Here is a 22,363-nt window from a genome sequence, read left to right on the forward strand (position 1 = left end):
TAAAACAGACATTAGACACAGTAAACAGACAGGACAGTGCAGCACAGACACATTTCTGGACATGAGGTAGTGGAATAATTTCTTCTTACTTAAAATATAAGAGTAAATAATGGAAGCCTGGACCCACTGGCAGCTCCGGGCCATTTAAGAGGTAAGTTTGCAAGTTCATTTTTCTTCTCTGTACCGAAACATGTGCAGACCAACTCTCTGAGGTGCTGACAGACATCTTCAACTCCTCTTTAATCCAGGCAGTTGTCCCCACCTGCCTGAAGACCGCTACCATCATCCCAGTCCCCAAGAACTCCACAGTGACAGAACTGAATGACTATCGGCCAGTAACCCTCACCCCGATAGTCGCTAAGACTGGTTATGAACCACATCAAAGCCAACATCGACATCACTGGGGATCCACATCAGTACACGTACCGGAAAAACTGATCCACAGAGGATGCCATCTCCTCTGTGTTCCACACTGCCCTCACCCACCTGGAGAATAAGGATTCTTACGTCCGTATGCTCTTTGTGGACTTCACATCTGCCTTTAACACGATGATTCACCAGACCCTGGCTTACAAACTCCACACATTTGGACTGAGCACCTCTCTCTGTAATTGGGTCCTGGATTTCCTGACTAACAGGCCCCGCAGTCTGTGAGGATCCACAACATCTCCTCCTCCACCATCATCCTCAGCACCGGCTCCCCTCAGGGCTGTGTGCTGAGCCCCCTCCTGTTTACACTGCTTACATATGACTGTTCAGCCGTCCATCCAGGCTGTCATATTGTGTTTGTGGACGATACGGCAGTGGTTGGATGCATCACAAATAGTGATGAGTTTGGCTATAGGCAGGAGGTGGAACACCTGGAGAGTTGGTGTAGTGAGAACAATCTCTGCATCAATGTGAAGAAGACAAAGGAGATGATTGTGGATTTCAGAAGGAGCAACACCATCCCTCCCCTCCCCCTACACATCCGAGGTTCTGCAGTGGAAGTGCACCAGCTATAGGCACTTGGGTGTACACCTAAGTAACAATCTCACCTGGAGTAATAACACTTCCAGCCTGATCAGGAAGGCACATCAGCGCCTATACTTCCTCAGAAGGCTGAGGCATGCTGGACTCGGGAGCTCAGTCCTCACCTCATTTTACAGATGTGTGGTGGAGAGCGTTCTGTGCTCCACCATCACTGTGTGGCACGGAAGCTGCTCTGTGGCAGAGAGGAAAGCTCTGCAGAGGGTTGTGAAGGCTGCACAGAGGACTGTTGGAGTCAGCCTTCCCACCACCATGGACATTTACACCTCTAGATGCAGGAAAAGGGCAACTGGCATCCCCACTCATCCAGCACACATACTTTTTGTTCCGCTGCCCTCAGGTAGGAGGTTGCGGAGCATTAAGAGCAAAACTACCAGACTGAGAAACAGCTTCTTCCCTGAAGCTGTAAGACTCTCAAATTACAACTGAACAATCACTGCAATGGCACTTCATGTCCACTTATTTATTGCTGCTGTACTGAATCAATGCCTCCACTATATCATGCCTACACATGTCACTTTATACATTACCAGTATTAAGATATACACCTTCTACTTCATACTCATACAGCTGTGGTCCATGCTGCTGTTATCTGTCCTCCCCTTTATGCACCTTCTATTTATTGTTTATTGTTTGTCACTTTGGGAGTTGACTGGACCGTGAGTACAATGTTTCGTACAAGGTTTCACCTCATGTACCACATGTGATGTGAATAACAATAAAGCCCTATCTTATCTTATCTTATCTTATCTTATCTTATCTTATCTTATCTTATCTTATCTTATCTTATCTTATCTTATCTAACATCTGTAAGAGGTTTCACTCATAAAACACAATTTCAGGAGAATGAAAGAAACCATGGAGCAAACTCTTAATTTTCCTTTCCAGTGAAAGCTGAGAACTTGAGAACGGTGGTGTAAATCCAATTTACATCCTCTTATTGCATGTTCTCAGTCGGTGGAGACATACTAATTGACAGTGAGTCACACCATGAGGAACACACCTGTCTCTTCCATGTAAATAGTGTTCAAGAGCAATTGGACAAAAGCTGAGACTAAAATGAACTACAAGACTTTGAAGTGTGATCTAGACATGCTTCCAGCTGTAATTGTTTTAAACTGAGGACCAGATAGCGACCGGCTGGAACAGGATCCTGTAAGGAGAAATATGATGATCCTAAAAGAACTATAAGCAGTCAACAAACAATGAGGAACAACAGAAAACTCATTATTTGTATTGATGACAGAGGAATCAAATTCTTTGTTGGTGGAGTAAATGAGGAAGTGAGTAATTCATCTTTAAGTGTTGACCATGAATAGTAAATTTGAATTATTGTCAATCTTTATAATGGACTACAACCTTGATACCTTGGTGTAGTTAACTGAGAAACTAAAGCAGCCACCTGTTTCAGTGTTGGTTTTAACAAACCCTCGTCCACTCAGACTCCTTGGGGGAATCCCCAAGACCATCCTAAGAGCCATTCCATTACTCTGTTTGCTCAGGTGAAGTGTGTTAAATGATCCCTCAGTGGAGTGTCGACTTCAATAGTTTACGACAGTTATAGACATAGCTTTACTGTTTGGTTAACATTGCATTTGCTTTAGTTTCAAACTACTGAATCTGTTATACATGACTGCTGATACAACTTCATCACTTTACCCTGCTGGCTTACTAGTTAGTATGCTAAAGGCTACATGGCTAGCAACACCAAAAAGAAAGATAGCATGCCACAGTTCTACACCAGAATGTATAGCCAGATAAAACAACTGTTCACATGTATTATGTATGTGATGTTCACATGTTTTAAAAATTATTTTGCATTGCAAAGTTTGTATGGCTAGCCCGATAGCACACTGAGGCTAACCTGGTTGTGGGTGTGTACAGTCTGACTGAAAAATTCCCTTATCTCTCCTTCCCCAGTTTTGCTATGAGTGGTCACCTTGGTGACGTAGGTGTGACGGGCTTCTGAGTGGAGAGTTGAACTTGGTGAATGCATGTTAAAACCCAATATGTATTAGTAGAGAGCAAGAGATGTTTCCTGTTTACCAATACAGGCAATTTACAAAATGTATAATCGATTTAAAGTGAAAGATACAGCGGGTTTACTTATTCTTTAAAATACTGTAAAGATCGAACATCTTTCAAAGTCATCATAACACTGGACCAGTTTTCCAGACCCAGATTATGTCTAAGCCTAAATTAAATGGTATTTGTAATGGTTAAACACCATAGACACTGCAGTTTGTTTCATTTTGGTGGTCCACATTCATTACTACATAACTTACATATTAATTTCACAATAGTAGTCAAACAATTTATAGTTGCTAAAAGAGTGCGATATCCTTTTACATATTAAGTCTGAAGATTATAACTGAACAATAAACCTACAGATTAAGAGGTTAAATCAAGACTATATAAGCCATGTCCATAAAACCAGCTCTATAAATATAAAGCAAGTGCACTGCTTATCAGTGTATAATTCTAACACCACTATTAGCTCCAGTATCATACTCACCGTGATGGCCTGCAGTCTCTCCCGCAGTAGGTCAGCCTCCTCCATTCTGACTCTACAACAGAGAGAAGGAAAAGAATCTCTTCTGAGACATGGATACACAGCAGAAGAAGGAAAGGGAAGGAAACAGGCAGAGAGCGTGAGAGAGAGAGAGCCAAAAACAGATTGTGGGTGGGTGGATGGTAGATGAGGGGGGGGCACTCTCTGTTGTTGGGCAATGCTGGAGGATAGATGGGGTTAGTAAGCAAACGGGAGTTGGTAGCAAGGGGGTGGATTTTCTGTGATGTCTTTTCTGGGGGATAAATGGGGCTGGTGGTGGGAGTTTGTATGTGTGGGTGGTCACAAATGACCAGGAGTTTATTGCAATGTGCAATGGACGAATAGGGATATCAAGCATAGCTGGAACATTCTTTTTTCCTGATAGATCGCACGTCAGATTTATCCAGACAGGTGAGATCTAGGCCTGGAAAACTAGGACCTCAACTCTAACGTGTACTAATAAATTATGGGAAAACAGGCTACAGCTGGCATGTCAGTGAGTAAGACAAGCCAAAGAAATGCTATTGTCAGTAAGTCTGTACTAGGAAAGGTCGTGGCCAATGTCATCAGATGAGTAATAGCTCTGTTCTGTCAGCAAACTATAATGAATTTGAGACTTGCTTAATCATTACAGTGAAACAAAACAGATGTCAAAAAACATATTTTGAAATTCTGTTAAGAAAATGTAAAACTCATTGAAATAAATGATTATCCAGGGAATATAAATTAATGGAATAACCTAATTTTTGGAGGGAACACAATGCATTTAATTATTTTCTGAAAAATATAACTCACTGGATTAAATTATTGTCTGTGGGAATATAACTCACTGTAATAAATTATGTTATCTGGGAGAATATGATTCACTGGAATAAATTTTTGTCCAAGGGAATATTACTGACTGTGAAAAATTATGGCCCAGAAAAAAAAAAAACTCACTGCAATAAATGATTGTCCCTGAAATATAAATCACTGAAATAAATTATTGTCTGGGTGAATATTACTCACTGGGATAAATTATTGTCGGGCGGAATATTACTCACTGGGATAAATGATGGTTAGGGGAAATATTACTAACTGAAATAAATAATTGTCTGGGTGAGTATTACTCACTTCAATAAATTATTGTCAGAGGGAATATTAACCACTGAAATAAGTTATTGTCAGGGGGAATATTACTGACATAAATTATTGTTGGGGGAATATTAACCACTTCAATAAATTATTGTCAGAGGGAATATTAACCACTGAAATAAATTATTGTCAGAGGGAATATTAACCACTGAAATAAGTTATTGTCAGGGGGAATATTACTGACATAAATTATTGTTGGGGGAATATTACTCACTGAAATAAATAATTGTCTGAGGAATATTACTCACTGAAATAAATAATTGTCTGAGGAATATTACTCACTGAAATAAATAATTGTCTGGGTCAATATTACTCACTGAAATAAATAATTGTCCAAGGAATATTACTCACTGAAATAAATAATTGTCTGGAAGAATATTACTCACTGAAATAAATAATTGTCTGGAAGAATATTACTCACTACAATAAATAATTGTCTGAGGAATATTACTCACTGAAATAAATAATTTTCTGGAAGAATATTACTCACTGAAATAAATTATTGTCAGGGGGAATATTACTCACTGAAATAAATAATTGTCTGAGGAATATTACTCACTGAAATAAATAATTGTCTGGAAGAATATTACTCACTGAAATAAATAATTGTCAGGGGGAATATTACTCACTGAAATAAATAATTGTCTGAGGAATATTACTCACTGAATTAAATAATTGTCTGAGGAATATTACTCACTGAATTAAATAATTGTCTGAGGAATATTACTCACTGCAATAAATAATTGTCTGAGGAATATTACTCACTGAAATAAATTATATTCTGGGTGAATATTATTCACTGACATAGGTTACTGTATGGAGGAATATTACTCCCTGAAATAAATTATTGTCAGTGGAAATATAACTTACTGACATAAATTATTGATGGGGGAAATATTACTAACTGTAATTATTTATGGTCCAGGATATATCATTTATTACTATAAATTAATTTCTGGGAAATTAACCTTACTCTAATAAATTATTGCCCTGGGAATATGTTATAGTGTAATATTATCCAGGGAATATAACTCGCTAGTATCCCCTGTTCCAAGACTTCAAAATCTTTTGAAATATTTCTATGACATGCTCTGCACATGTTTGCACTGTAAGCATTTCTGTGCAGCGATGATCTCATTAATCAAGTATTTCATACAAGGCCAGTTGGTGGTTGTTTGGATCTGCAGAGGCAAATGTTGTTCTGTTAATAATAGTAGGACCATGAACCATGAATAAAAGTCGAACCGTTACCACCAAGACATATACCTCTGGTGTTAGAAATGGACTGCAAATTAAGAGGGCATTCAAATAACAACATGCAGTTATGAAACCTGCCTGGACAGAGTCCTGCTCAGTGACATGTATGAATTCCAGCCACTAATAGAACAGGCATATGAATTTGCCCGTGATCTACACCAAGTACAAAAGGGTGATATAAGGTTTCAAAGCACAGAGCTGTCCCTCTAAAGTAACTGAGCCCATTTTTCCTTGAATGGAAAGTCATCAAAAGAAATATTTGATGTTCAGATTTTTCTGTTGCATTCATTTAAAAGTGGCTCCAAAAAAGCTGTTTGAACATTTTCATGTTTTGAACGTTTGGTGTAATGACTAAGTTTTGGTAATGCCTCTGCAGTCTTACTGCATACTATTAAATGCTTCTTATAGACCAAAAATCCCTACAAAATACAGGACATTGTGAAATAAAGGTTATTTGGTTATGATTATGGTTATGAAGGTTATGATCCTACAGCCTGCAGAACCAAAAGACTGAAAAGCAGTTATACGCTGAATTTACTTGATTCAAATGTGTCTGTTATTTTGTGTGTCAAATGTCGTTTGAGGAGATATAATATAATCCACTTGCATAAGGAAGGGCATGTTAAAGGAAAACAAGTAGGGAAAAGGGACCAAATACCCCCATGTATTCTTTAAATAATTTTCTGATTAAAAGATACAGAGAAAATTAGACTCATAATAACCATGCAAACCACCAAAACTGTCATCATCAGATTAACAGTCCTTAAAGCTTTCATCTTCCAAAGAGAGGAGAAAATCAGCCTCCACTTTTGCTCTGTGTAGCTGTCAAGAAGCTGTTACTGAGAAAAGAAAATTTGCACTAGATCTCCAACAGATGTGAAGTAAGGTTTTACGGACTGAGGAGTTCAAATTTTAGGATTTGAATCATGAGAAGCATAAAATGTTACCAACTTCTAAACTTTGGAGATGTGAAAAAAACGTCCCTGTAGATTTCTTTGAAAAGTAAGTCAAACAGAATGGAAGCTGTGATAACAGAAAAGGCTGGACACACTATATTAAATAATGCTAATATTATATTAATCTGTTGAGGATTCTGCGTAGTTTTTTCTTAAATGTGTGTTTTCTGCTGAACAATATTTTCTACTTAATTGCTTGAAAATGAAATACATGAAGGGTGGTCTCTGACTTTTGCACAGTACTGTATGACAAATGTGGAATGGATGTGCACACTTTAAAAAAGTCAATTCAATGCATTCCTTGTTTTTTCATGTAGACAGTGTCTAGCCTCTATACTGACTGTTTCGTGAGGGGTCAGGTTTATCTAGTAGAAGGAGTTGATTTACAGCGTGTTAAAGTCCTTGGCTTGGTCTCTCTCCAGCACATGGTGAAAACGAGCTGCCTCCTCACTGAGTGCGGTCCTGGAGCAGTGTCCTTTTGACACAAGCATATCATCTCACAGGCTTGGGCTCTGTTATAGCAGAGAATTATAGAACTACAGCTGAGTTGGATCTAAATTTGTTGAGGAGCTGAAGAAATATCCTAAAATGGCTTACTCTGGCATGAGTTTGGCTGTGGTAAAAGTGATCAGGTTAGAATAGGGTGACATTTCAAACACTTAAATTGTCATAGTGAAGAGACTATAGATAGCCTTAATTAAGACGTGCTGATACAAATCATATGGGGTGTGCCACTTTTAGACCTGTGTATTTACCCATGGCTAATGTAATGAACTTTTCTTGCGCTAAATTTGGCGAGAATTTGTGCCTTAAGCTTTACTTTGAGCTTTTGAGCTGGAAGAACAATTTTCTCAATGTCAGTAGATTCATTGTACCTTATCCCTTTCACTTACACTGCATAAAATACTAGAAGAGTGCAATAACAAGCAGGGCTTTAACTTTATGCAAAGCAGTATTCACCTTCAAGGAATGCAGATAAACTCATGGGAATTCCCAGGGAGAGAGAGAGCAAAGAGAGAAGGTGAGAGAAAGAGGAAAACTGTTTGGCAGATGAGGAGCAGGAGATTTTAGGAGTGGTTGTGTTTGTGAATGTGCACAAATAGCATGCCTGTCTGCAAATGTGTTTATGTTCAGGGTGTATGTGTCTGAGTGTGTTTGTGTGTCTGAGTGTTTGTGTGTGTTTATACGTGTTTCAGTGTGGGTAGGTGTGTGTGTATGTGTATGTGTGTGTTTATATGTGTCAGTGTTTGTGTGTGTTTATATGTGTTTCAGTGTGGGTAGGTGTGTGTGTATGTGTATGTGTGTGTTTATATGTGTTTCAGTGTGGGTAGGTGTGTATGTGTGTGTTTATATGTGTCTGAGTGTTTGTGTGTGTTTATACGTGTTTCAGTGTGGGTAGGTGTGTGTGTATGTGTATGTGTGTGTTTATATGTGTCTGAGTGTTTGTGTGTCTTTATATGTGTTTCAGTATGGGGGTGTGTGTGTGTGTTTATATGTGTCTGAGTGTTTGTGTGTCTTTATATGTGTTTCAGTATGGGTGTGTGTGTGTGTGTGTTTATATGTATTTGTGTGTTTGTGTGTGTTTATATGTGTTTGAGTGAGTGTGTATGTGTATGTGTGTGTTTATATGTGTTTCAGTATGGGTGTGTGTGTGTGTGTGTTTATATGTGTCTGAGTGTTTGTGTGTCTTTATATGTGTTTCAGTATGGGTGTGTGTGTGTGTGTGTGTGTTTATATGTATTTGAGTGTTTGTGTGTGTTTATATGTGTTTGAGTGAGTGTGTATGTGTGTGTGTGTGTTTATATGTATTTGAGTATTTGCGTGTGTTTATATGTGTTTGAGTGAGTGTGTATGTGTGTGTGTTCATATATGTTTGAGTGTGGGTAGGTGTGTGTGTTTGAGTGTATGTGTGTGTGTGTGTGTGTGTGTGTGTGTATTTGCGTGATTGTTTGAGTGTGTGTGTGTGTGTGTGTGTGTGTGTGTGTGTGTGTTTCTATGTGTTTGAGTGTGGGTAGGTGTGTGTGTGTGTGTGTGTGTGTGTTTGAGTGAGTGTTTTTGTGTGTGTGTGTGTGTTTTTATATGTGCTTGAGTGTGGGTAGGTGTGTGTGTGTTTGTGTGTGTGTGTGTGTGTTTGAGTGAGTGTTTTTGTGTGTGTGTGTGTGTTTTTATATGTGCTTGAGTGTGGGTAGGTGTGTGTGTGTTTGTGTGTGTGTGTGTGTGTGTGTGTGTTTGAGTGAGTGTTTTTGTGTGTGTGTGTGTGTGTTTTTATATGTGCTTGAGTGTGGGTAGGTGTGTGTGTGTTTGTGTGTGTGTGTGTGTGTGTTTGAGTGAGTGTTTGAGTGTGTGTGTGTGTGTTTATATGTGTTTTAGTGTGGGTAGGTGGGTGGAATGATTAGCATTTGAGTGTGGATTCGGTGAGGGGATTACTCTACTGTGTGGGTGAAAGCACTCTACACATCCCACTCATATATTTTTATGTGCAGTTGGGGTGAGTAGGTGACTGTTTGACTACCTCAGTACACCATAGCAAAGACAAATTTAAAAATGCCATCTTCTGTTTAGACTTGGTCAGAAGTTCATAATGAATGGAAGAATAGAAATGCTCCAAAATTGCTTGACAAAAATCTTATTCTATTTACTCCCATTCAATGTTTAGCACAATTTTCAATGTTTAGCACAATTTTAGACACAAAATTTTGTTCAGACAGTGATGAAATGTTTAAATGTAATGCCAGACCACAGTGTCATTTGACAACAGCTCAGTGAACCACCTTTCCAAAATCTACTGCTTAATTTCCCAAAGAACCACAAAATATCATTAGAAAAAGGAAGCCAAAAAATGGTAGTACAAGGAACTATGATGAAGATTTTTACAATATAGAGAAAAAACACTTATTCATGGGAAGACTTGATCTGTTTTTTCATCGGATCATTCCACCAAATTGGAATGCAATTCAGACTTTTCACTGACTTGGACTTTAGATTAAAATCTTTTCTTTTGAATGCCCCTGTACCAAATATTTTGAGCGTAACTGTTTTGGTAGTGAAAGTTTTAGCTAATTTTAAATATAACTCAAGCTAACCAGTACATGACTACCAAACACAGCTTTGCACAGCTGTACACACATAAAATTATAATATTTTTCACTAAAACATAAAATAGTTGACTTCATTACAAAAATCAGTAATGAAAAAGTTTAAAAGTAAAAAGTTTAAGTAGTGACAATTCTTAATGTTACACACTGATTTTCAGACTTTGGGACACATTTCAAAAGAATGAGATCTCTCTGGTCACCATGTGGTCATGAGGGACAATGATGTGGTCACACTTTCAGCTCTAAATCAAAGGGCTGTGGCTAAAATAAACCTCCACCTTTGGAAGAACAGCTGTGTGTTTTTGTAGTCAGATAAATTGTGGGGCAGCAAATCTTTCAGCTTCACTTTAAAATTAAATCTTGCTTTTGTAAGTATTTTGTAAGTATTAATTTTACAAGTTGAAATTTGGGGATTAGGGTTTGGGACTGACTGCATATATTTAGCTTATTATTATATTTAGCTTATTATTTAGCCTGGCGACCTGTCCAGGGTGTTTCCTGCCTTCTGCCTGATGACTGCTGGGATAGGCTCCAGCACCCCCTGTGACCCAGAAGGAGAAGCAGTTTAGAAGATGTGTGTGTGAGTGTGTGTGTGTGTGTGTGTGTGTGTGTGTGTGTATGCTTATTATTTAGCTAATTATTGGATTGTATAAAAGTTTTAGGCATCTGAGAATATTATGTTTAAGACACTATTTTTTGCTGAGAAATTTGTATATGTCAGAATATCCATTTCCAAACCTCCTCTCATGGCAACTTAGTATTATCTGTAGTTATTCTCAGAATAATCTCTGACACTGTATATCATACTGTTCTATAAGATTCAGGCCTCATGAAATCCATTTTTAGCTATATAACATAGTTCTGCCCATTTATAGGTAGCAGTTTGCATACAATGTCAGAAACCACAGACACAAGTCTCTTTAAGATTAGCACTTAACTCAGTGCATGATAACTTGTCATCCAGTTTGCACAATGCTAACTGGTTTATACACTTATAAAAGAAATTAGAGAGATGCGCTCAGTGCTTTCATCCATGCAGTAATTATATAAGCTTTCATTCTTTGTTGTGCAAAACTGAAGAAGCAGTGTTCAAGCACCAAACATGTCTTGGCTGATTGACATATTTGGGATGAGGAGAAAACTGTGCAAATTAGATTTTTCAAAGTGAAGTTTTAAAGTTTTCCCTGGGAAAGTTTTTTCAACTAAGTGCTTCTCTCAGTACAGCCAATTTCATTACCAGCTATGGCCGCTTGAGATAATACCAAAAAAGAAAGCATTGTCTTAGATATGGGGAACAAATGCCTTTGTTCGCTGATTCTTTCATTTTAGATCCCACAACGATCTGTCTCTGAAGGCCAAATCTGTAAAACTATTGTGCGTTTGATACCATAAGTATGAAATGGTCAGCCCATTAATGTTCAAAAGCATAATACAATATGATAAGTACAAAATGTTCTGATTGGTGATGACATTTTCTAGAGCTATACAATTTCACAGGTCAGAAGTTTATTTTAATTGTGTTTGTTTATCTAAACTTACATTTTGCATTGTTTTATTCAGAATATTTGTTTGAATATAATAAAACCAGTTATACTGGTTGTCAATACATTAAGTATTTTTGTTTTTTGGTTGAACTGGGAAACTATTGCTTACAGTGTACCTTAGATGAACATCTCACAGTAATCTTGTAATTTTCATACCTTTACTTACAATCAAATGTGTATTTAATTTTTTTAACACAAAGTGCCACACAACTAAAATATTCATTTTATCAATTAAATGATTTGAAAGATTTCCTGCGATTTGTGCTCAGGCAAGATCAGACTACATATAAACCAAAATAAAAGTAACATTTCAGATAATCTATATAATACTATGTAGAATCCAGTATTGTAATAAATTCCCAAGTATGCATCAATGCTCAGAAGTGTAATAATATTTGTTTTAAAAAAACAAATGACATAACCCAGTAATGTAATAACTTACCTAATAATGTAATACAGTGTCTGATGATGTAAGAATATTTTTACTGAGAATGTACTACCTTATTAAAATGAGAATTGATTAACATTGCATATATCTGTATTCAGACCTAAGACCTCTGAAAAGAGTTAAGCTCTGCTCAGACAGTTGCACTACATAGAAGACTTTGTGCAAAGTAGAGGTGTATGTTATTTGCAATACAGATAACAGACCTAAAATTTTTGCTTTTCTCTTCCCATCTTGTATGAAGCCCAGCACTATTATCTGACTAATTGTTGTAATCACAATATCATTTTTTAAAGAAGTACAGCAATTATGCAAATAAGAACCATCTATATAGCTCACTTGTCCACCCATATTCACCACCTGCTTATTCATTATGTTTTCAGCTACTTATGTTCATATTTCATTCCAAACGTGATAAAAACCACATTGTTACTTTGTGTTACTGTCCGAGGGGCAAAATACTACATATTTATGGCTGATCATTTCACAATAAAACATGTTTGTTTAAGCAGTTGAAAAGTGTGTCTCTTCACAAAATGTGACATCCAATAGCACTGTGCAGTTACATTAAACCCCAATGTGCAAGGGCCTTATGTAATTCTAAAGTGATTCACACCAGCTTATTCAGCCAAGAAACATTTCCAATTGGTAAATTTGAATGATTTAATTGATTTTAAGTTAAAAAGTAAGACTTTGAGATAATAAGGTGACAGTAAAGATATGTTAATAGATCAATTAGACACTACAGTCCTGTGTTACCACCCAGAAAGATCGAGCTAAACACCAGCTTAGCACAAGTCTGTATATAGATAACTACTGTGTATCTACTGACTCAGTGTTTCAACTTAGGTGGTCATGTTTTTGAAGCCACCAACTCTGAATGCATCCCTTTTTGTTATCCCTATATCTCAAAAAAGTACTAATGTTAGCCCTCCAGTTTTGGTCCAGTCAAACTTGACCTATCTATGTCATAGATGTCATAGATATCTATATAACTTCTTTCATCTGACTCATATAAGACTTAATGACTTTGACTAGACTAGGCCTCTGAATACAACACATAAATTAGTTGAATTGAGGTTGAAGAAGTTTATACTAGTCATAGGAAATGAATGAGTTAGACAATAATAAAGATGCAGAATTCAACATCCACACGCACAAACACACCTGCACGCATACGCAGTAGCAAGTCTGACTCCATATCACCATGTGTTTTGGGTATCCAGAACATGGTCCAGTGCTACATAGATAACAAACAGCTTCCTTGTGGGTGTGCTCATGTTTCACCATCAGTTAACGATCAGCTAAACAGCTAGCTTATGGCACACTAAGTCTGGATGAATCATTTTTCACTCTGCTATGTCAATCAGATTTTTTTTACCTTGATCATCAAGACACAAGACTTTCCTGACGTCAATATGACAAACATGCATACTACTCCTATTGCTCATTTACAGCCAGGCTCAGAATCTATTGTGTATGAACACACCCTTTCAGGGCACTGTCCCAGTGATGCCCCCAGTGTTCCAGACTGGATTGATTACTTTTCACACAAAAAACATTGTAGGAGACCTTTAGTAACTGCTTTGGAAAAAAATTGTATCAATCATTTATAAAAATGATTAACCTGGAAAATGTTCAATAATGTAATAATTTATTACATATGATCAACCTGAAAAAGTAATACATCCCACTGTCTACTGGAATTAAATGATCATTATCATGACATTTTTGACCAAGTTAAGTGAAACATTTTAACACACGACACAAGCATGATAATAATGAACCATACCAATAACAGAATAACTAGTTATGATACCATCTATTACCTAAAAGGAAAGCTTACCATCACAACATGATAACAACTTTAATCTTATGTCCAATGTTATTGCTTAAACAGAGATTTCTTCCAACTAAAAGTAACAACATGCTAGAAGCACCCCACAACATGAAACAGTATCAGTAGTTTTCAGCCACAGGAACCCATGCCTAGTAGAATATTCCTTTGATATGCAAACACTGATAACTGCTATCCATTTGAGGATTAAGCTTCTGCAGGTTTACAGAGAGAATCTCACAGAAAGAACTCAGCTCAGCAGGTTTTAGCCAACACCATTCTTTAAAGCTTATGTGCATGAATAGAACTCCACACCATCTGGTAAATCTTGATATGAAAATAAATCAGGCTTTGTGTAGCTACTCACTTTATTTATGCAAATAAAGGCAAGCAATAGAGTATATAGCATGCCTTTTGTGATTAGTAGTGGTCTGTGTTCTTTCCAAGCAACTAAACCTCCAAATTAAATAGGAGACTCAGCAAAACACATCAATAAAAATAGATCTAGTTTCAAAACTGTAGATTTTCTCTTATATAAGGTGAATTAGCGCAGACACACCCATGGTGTAACCTGTAACAGTGCAGGGTAATGTGGTGACTAGGATACAGTAAAGTCAATCATACGCTTAATCTGCCAGGCCTGGCAGGACTTTTCAGGTTACTGTTCAATGGTGCGTCTAAAAATACTACCATGACCACACATGAATAATGTACACATGAGCTGCAATTCTGGTGGCCAAGCACTATTTAATATTCAGTACTGTGCTAGTCATAGACTATGCGTTTGTTCGTTTAATGTTCACTCAAAATGGTCATTAAGTACAAGTTCTAAATTTTTCAGTGTCAAAAAAAGGATAGCATATGTAGAAACACACTATCTAAGCCGCTTATCCTCTTGGGTTGTTGGAGCCAATCCCAGCATTCATTGGGCAGAAGGCAGGAAACACCCTGGAAAGGTCATCAGTCCATCACAGACATATACATTCACAACTAGGGGCAATTTAAGATCTCCAATTGGCCTGGCTGCATGTCTTTGGACTAAACTCACACGAAAACAATGAGAACATGCAAAATCCACATAGAGAGGACCCTGGTTGCCCAGCCAGAGAATTGAACCCAGACCCTTCTTACTGTGGTGTAACAGCGCTACCCGTTGCACAACTGTTGTAACTGTGCCTATCGTTTGCCTTTATTCTAGCTTCTATTCTTTTCAGAGACTTGCTTTCAGTTTTTCAAAGGAATCAGCAGGGATATCTTTTCGTGCCTTTAAAGTTCTTTCTTAGAAGTTGGTTGCATTTTCTGCTTCTCATGACCCAAGTATTCACAAACACTTTTGATAATGCTTAGGTCTGGACTCTTGGGTGGTCAGTACATTGTTCTGACAACACCAGCAGCTTTGTTTTTGATTTTTGACTTCCTTTTCTCAGTAAGGGTTTCTTGACAACTACACATCCTTTCAGACTCACAGTGGTGAGTTGTCTTCTCACAGTGGAAGGACAGAACTACGAAGTGGCAGCTCATTATACACACAGGACAACAGCAAGCATTCTTCTCAAGTCTCTTTCTCATTACTGCACTCCAGTATCCCACATTAGGACTTGATACAGAGTGGCATGGAATTAAGATCATTGCCATGAGGTAGTCTACAGGTCTGGCATGGTCCACACCTGCTGACATGCTGTGGCTCAGGATGGTCTGAGAGTGGATCTACTGGCAGCTGAAAATAGCCTTTTTGAACAATGAGACACAGTCAATGTCCTGTGTGCTCCTGCGGCCTGTCAGCAGGTGACACTGCCTTTAAACCTCAAGGCAGGAATTACTGTCACTGGCAGGTCACAAAGGCTTTCTAACAATAGCAACACCATAAACTACTATACCTGCTGAAAACTTACAAAAGTACAAAAACATGCTCTTGGCTTCTGAGCTCAGGGATGGTTTTAAAACAGTCTGATAACGGTCAGTAGATGACCTGAACAATTTAAGTCCTTAATTTAGATGTGCACATTCTATTACTTATTACTGACTACTTACAGAACAATGCAGAACGCTCGGTTTATTATGAAGTTACCAGCCTTTCCATAGAGTTCATGATCATTCTCTCTTTCTCTCTCTCTCTCTCTCTCTCTCTCTCTCTCTCTCTCTCTCTCTCTCTCTCTCTCTCTCTCTTTGTGTTCTTGTGAGTTTACTGTCATGTGTAGAGGCCAAAACTGAACACATAACTAAAATCCAAGCCCTAATCCTGCTGTAATCACAGCAAACAACCATCCATACACAGTTCAGATGGTTTGCCTTGTGTGACAGATGCAGTCCTGTATGATAAAATCATTCAATCTGCTGCCATGGCAAAGTTAGCTGATTACTCTTTCGTCCATCTTTCCTTTTCCTAGCTGATAGCCCGGGTCAGCCAACACCTCGAACACAGTGAGGGATGTGAGGGAGTTTAAGGGCAGAGGGAGGGAGAGAGAGGGAGAGAGAGGGAGAGGAGACACCCACTAATCTGTAGTCCTTAATCTTTTTGCAAATGGTTTAACAGACAAATCCCATGGGGAAACTGCTGGGTTGAATCTGCCTATGATTTGAAGTGGTATAGCACTCAGGTATTTCGTATGCTAACTATTATGACACCAATGATGTGTGGGTGTTCTACCTACAGTCTCTCTCTCTCTCTCTCTCTCTCTCTCTCTCTCTCTCTCGCTGTCTCTCTCTTTCTCTCTTTCTCTCTACCGAGAGATTCCTGGTACTTCCCATTGTGTGTTCAGTAGAAAGTAGAGGTAGAGGGATAAGCTGAGTAGGGGGGATCTCCCTCACCACACTTCTCCCGTCACTAAGCCTCTTGAGGCTATCAGAAGCGACAGCACAGTGTTTTCTGACCAAAAGTCAGACCCATTTTAAATCTCTCGATAAAGGCATTAGAGGCACCCCATTGGGACAGTTGGGCAGCGCGGAAAAAGCATCAAGCTTAGAGGAATTATAAGATTACCGAATCAAAGACCCCATGCTCTTTTTAGACTGTGAAAAACAATGCCATGTAGTTACTGTGCTTTTCCTCTCCTCAGATTGAATAGAGTCTGCAGGTAAATTTGATCAGTAGTCAGAAGTGTTCAGAAGTGCTAAAATGTATTATGCAACAAAGGCAAATTCGTTCTTTGCAAAGGGGGAGGATGTAAGAACTATATAATATACAGTTACATAATCAAATGAAATTACAGATATATACAAAACAAAGATCATTTCCATCTAATGTAAAGGGAAAAAGAGACAAAACTCACCAGTAGCGTCTGGCTGCTAGCAGATCTTTGGTTAGTTGAGCACAAGCTGGAGGGAAGTCACTTTGCTCTGTTCTGACTACAGTCCATCATGGATGAGTATGTGTACGCACGCGTGTGTACGAAAGTGTGTGTAGAAGCGCAGGTACTGTAGGCTGAGGGTTGAGCTAGGGTTACCACTCTCTGGCAGATTGCCCCCACACTCTCTCTCTTTTTTATCTCTCTCTTGTTTCCCTCTCTCTCTCTCTCTCTCTCCTCTCTCTCTCTCTCTCTCTCTCTCTCTCTCTCTCTCACTCTCTCTCTTGCTCTCTCTCTCCCTTTGACATATACACAACCACTTTCTCTTCTGCTGGCTGATCTTCTCTCTCTCTTGCTCTCTCTCCCTCTCTCTCTCTCTCTCTCCCTCTCTCTCTCTCTCTCTCTCTCTCTCTCTCTCTCTTTATCTATCTATCTCTCTCTCTGTTTCTCTCCAAGCTCCTCCTGAGCCTGTCAGAGCTGGGCTGTCCGACCATGTGTAAGCCGACTAGTGCCAAACAACAGACACACTGAACTCCCCCTCAACACACACACACACACACACACACACACACACACACACACACACACACACACACACACACACACACACACACACACACACACACACACACATACTTTGATCAGCTGTCTGTCCCCTGATCAACATGTGCAGGCATCAGCACTGCAGCACTGACACACAATTAGCAAATCACCCTTTCCCAAAATTACCTTCAAAGCATTGGGGCTTGGCATCCAGTCACTTTACTATAGTCTGCATACCTGTATGCTGTGCTGTGTTTATCCTCAATTATCAAGAGTGTACTGTAGCCCAGAACAGCATTAATAAAACTACTTTTCTCCAAGGTCATATTGCAACTGTAATAAACAAGTCCAATTCCCAATGTTCATTAAATTATTATTGCCTCTTCCTCTGCTTAAGACCTTTTATTGCTCTAAGGGAGTTGACTAACCAAACTGCACAGTAATCATGAAAATGTGTGTTGCATTCCCAATGCACTTCCTGTACAATCTACTTAATCTGGTGAGCGTTTAATATTTATTTATTGATGGTACTCAGTGCAGCCGTTTCCTGTTACTGTAGCTGAACACGTGTCTTTTCTGCACTCTCCTCCCATCATTCATACCACTGTCGGCAGCCTCAGGCAGGTACAAAAGTCTCCATGGCAACGGGCTGAACTCGCGCCGAGTTCTCCGGTCCTAGCTGGCTAAAGATAGGCCCACGCAGCACATGGGCTCTACCAACTATAGACTAAGAGAACTCCTGCTCTACCAAGTTCTCTGCAATGCTCTATAAAGGCTTACACATGGTGAGTTCTCTTCATAAACTAATGCTGATTTGTAGTGACAGGTATCAGGTTTGCGTTGATTTGCATATCTGAATATCAGTGAATATATGTATATATATATATATATATATATATATATATATATATATAATATCTGTTTAGTAATGTTAGGTGAATGTGATTTCCTCAAACAGGGCTTTTACCTGGAACAACATTCCTGAACTGCTATTATCACTGCTGTTATCAAGTGTGGTAGGGTTGTTGATCCAGGAACACATCCTACTTGAAGAAACCATGCTCATCACTGTCACACCTGCCAAAGGTTATTGGTTGAGTGACAGAGTTACATGTAAAGAGGAGTTTTGAATGGTATGTCATAAGCAGCCAGCAGAATGAGCTCAGACAGACAGCATGCACAAATAGGCGGACGCACATGTACACGCACGCACACTCCCGGCAATTAGAGCAGGGACAGCTTGCAGTCTGAGCATGCCAGTGTAGGACATTCCTGCAGGCTGTGCCTCGCATGCCACCCTCACCAACCTGCCACATTCCCTGCTGGGTCTCTAATGAACGGAAACGCAGGCAAAAATCTGCCAGCAGAGCCAGGCCCTGGCTCTGAGCTCATCGAGGAATATTCAGCTCTACTACCCACTCACAGGCTGTCACAGCAAGCATGGCACAGGAATCACCACATATACCAGTCAATCAGTAACTTTCCAATTCTACAGGCTCCACAGGCATCAAAAGATTTCTATTACCAGTTCTACCGAGGCATTGCTTGGAGCTGGTAAGGAAGTAACTGAGGATTTGTCTCAGTTCAGTGATTTGACTGGCAGCTTTGCTGCTTTCTAAGCATGTGTATTGAAGTCTTTTATGGCTCAGACATTTACCCAGTGCTGCACTGTTATGATGCCTTCAAGGACACCGACATGAGCTGACCAAAATAGCTCCAGTAAGCCGTGATCCCCATGAAAGCCCACAGCCTTGCAGAGGAATGTGGCTGAGGTCATGCACATAAAGCTAAATGTGCTCAACTGACCAAATACTCAGATGGTTTTAGGCACTTAAATATTAATAGGCAGTTGGTGCTATAAAAAAGGCCACTAACTGTCATGCATAGACAGTCGTGGCTGTAGACAGCTTAGGTACTTGGGGATATCATGTCAAAAAATATACCTTAAATTAACATATCAACTGAAGTCTAACGTGTTAAGAAAAACTGTCAAAAACCTCAAAATACAGAAAATTGATTTGTCTGTGCTCCACCCACACAAAACTTTCTATCAAACACCCCTTTCAGACTAATTGATTTCTGTTGGAGTTCAGAATTATTACAGTTTACAACGCGACACTACTGTACTGCAGTATGTTGCTGTAGTTGAGCACAGTCAGGTTAGAAGCAATAACGGTTTTGCCACCATGCTAATATTAGCTTGATTATTTAATTTAAAAAATCCAACTGCATGGCCTTTCATAATCAGACAAAATCATCACAATTCAAAATAAATTACATGGTCTTTCCAAGTTTCCATATTTTCACTAAAGCTGAGTTGTGACAGAAGTATTTGTGGGCATTTAATGGTTCTATCTGCTTCTATCTGCTTCTATCTGCTTCTATCTTATGCTGACAGCAAGCAAAACAAAACTTCTTAAGACAGCACACATGACCTCTAAACTCACAGGGCTTCCCACATCCAATCTGTTCCATCTTTACACCGTGGCCCTTTTCCACATAACACAGATCATAGCACATAATCCTGAACATTTACTTAAGACACACTTTACTCTTCTTCTATCTTATAGAGCAACCAGATGTTTTGTCCCACTTCCCATTATCACCCCCAACCATGACATCACCTTCTTGTTCAGTGAAGCTTCCTGTTGACTGTAAAATGCCTATAACCAGGCCTCTGTGTTGTTCTTGTAGTAAATACACAATTAACATTCTTTGAACATGAGTTAGTGGCAAAAATGAAATTTCACATTTCTACCTATTAATAACATTTGAATTCTACCATTCTACATTACTTTATATCTGCATACACTAATTTACTCTTCTATTTACTTATGATAAATAATGAAGTGAAAGAGTGAAATAGATATTCGTGCAGGGCACCACAGCATTAGAGACAATCTCAGAGAATTGTGAAACTGAGGATGAGAGAAAGACAAAAAGAAGGACGTGAGAGACAGAATGAGTGAAAGGGGGGCAGGAAGAGTGACTGGTGGGCAATCTCCCACCCAGTCTGTTCTGGGGTCTGTCATCTCAGCGGAAATGCACAGTACACATGGCGGTATGACAGCTGAAGACAGCAGCAGCCCCGACCTATAAGGCCAACTCGCACCTCTCACACTCACTCACTGCCAGGACATGACATCAGCAGCACCAGCTCCACTCCCTTCAACACTTTAGTGTCTCTTATAGGCATAGTATTCTGTCAGAGATAAAGAACTTTAACATTCTTTAAAAGTCCTATGTCCCAAATTTCTATCCTCTTTTTAACCGCTTCTAACATTTGTGTGGATTTATGTACCAAAACCAGTCACAATTCATTTTTTTTACACGTTCATTTTCGATCCTCTTCTTATTACTTAGAATGTAGATTTAAGAGTAAATATACACTTTGTCTTGTTTCTAATAGGCTGCCCTGTATTTGCATCATTCAAAAAGCAGTGCAGGCTGTGTATATGTGTAAATGTATTGGTTTTTTTACATCACAGCTTGTGCATGTGCATTGTATGGCCTGGAGAATGAATGGTATATTTTGAAGCTTTTGTTGCTTTTGTTTTGTTTTCACTCATTGAAGTGTTCCTGCACTTTAATATTGCTATGCCTGCACTTTTGGTATTTCTAATAAAAGTCATATTAAAGTAAAAAAATATATATATTTTCTTGAGAGCCAAACACACACAAAGGTGTTTTATACAGTTTTATACAAGTTGGGTCACACACAGGTCCCACATTGTCTCTGTTACATTAAAAACATGTATTCACATTTTTATTTGTATTTTTCTATATCATTTGTTCATGGCAGCTGCTCTTCATATTGTGTGAACACAGACCAATAAAAACTCAAAAATGACTTTCTTTACATCAGAAGTTGAGTATGTTTTTGCCTTCTCCTGTAAAGTTACTGTTTTAGAGGCACATGCTTTTGTTCGGACAGTGATGATATGCATTATACAAACTGATTTCCAAAAAAACTGGGACACTGGGAAAACTGGGAAAATTCAATGATGTGCAAATTATTTAAATCCTATATTTCAATGAAAATACTACAAAGACAACATATAAAATGTTGAAACCTATTTCTTAAACTTATTATTTTTTGAAAAATACATGCCCACTTTGAATTTCATGCCAGCAACACGTTCTAAAGAAGCTGGGACAGGTGCATGTTTACTACTGTTTTTCATCACCTCTCCTTTTAACAACACTCTGTAAGCATTTGGGAGCTGAGGAAACCAACTGCTGTAAAATGTTTTCCCATTTTTGCTTAACATAGTATTTTACCTGCTCAACAGTTCGGGGTCTCCTTTGTGTTATTTTTCAATCCATAATGTGCCGAATGTTTATAGTGGTCTGGACTGCATGGGCCAGTTTTGTGCCCAGATTCTTTAAATATATAGCAATGCTGGTGTAATACATGTAGAATGTGATTTTTGTCTTGCAGAAATAATCAAGGCCTTTCCTGAAAAAGATGTCTGCATGGCAGCATATGTGGCCAAAACATATATATATATATATATTGATCAGCATTAATGGTGCCTTCACAGATGTGCACATCACCCATGCCATGTGCACTTACGCACCCCTATACCATCATGAATACTGGCTTTTGAATTATGCACTGATAAAAAGCTAAAATAAAAAGCTGAGTGGTCTTTAGCCCAGAGGACACAGTGTCCATGGTTTCCAAA

The 22,363-nt window shown here is 38.7% G+C and overlaps 1 protein-coding gene across 1 annotated transcript in view; it reads right to left on the reverse strand.

The window, feature by feature from the left end:
* palmdb (palmdelphin b) overlaps positions 1-17,488 on the reverse strand; it is a 38,247-nt gene extending 20,759 nt beyond the window's left edge. Inside the window, exons 1-2 of the mRNA XM_037537062.1 lie at positions 17,118-17,488; positions 3,545-3,596 (exon numbers count right to left, since the gene is read on the reverse strand). Of these exons, the coding sequence (XP_037392959.1) occupies positions 3,545-3,589 (45 nt within the window). The 5' untranslated portion in view covers positions 3,590-3,596; positions 17,118-17,488. The remainder of the gene's footprint in view (positions 1-3,544; positions 3,597-17,117) is intronic.
* Between the last annotated feature and the right edge of the window lie 4,875 nt (positions 17,489-22,363).

Source organism: Pygocentrus nattereri, chromosome 3 (assembly GCF_015220715.1).
Source record: "Pygocentrus nattereri isolate fPygNat1 chromosome 3, fPygNat1.pri, whole genome shotgun sequence".
NCBI lineage: Eukaryota > Metazoa > Chordata > Actinopteri > Characiformes > Serrasalmidae > Pygocentrus > Pygocentrus nattereri.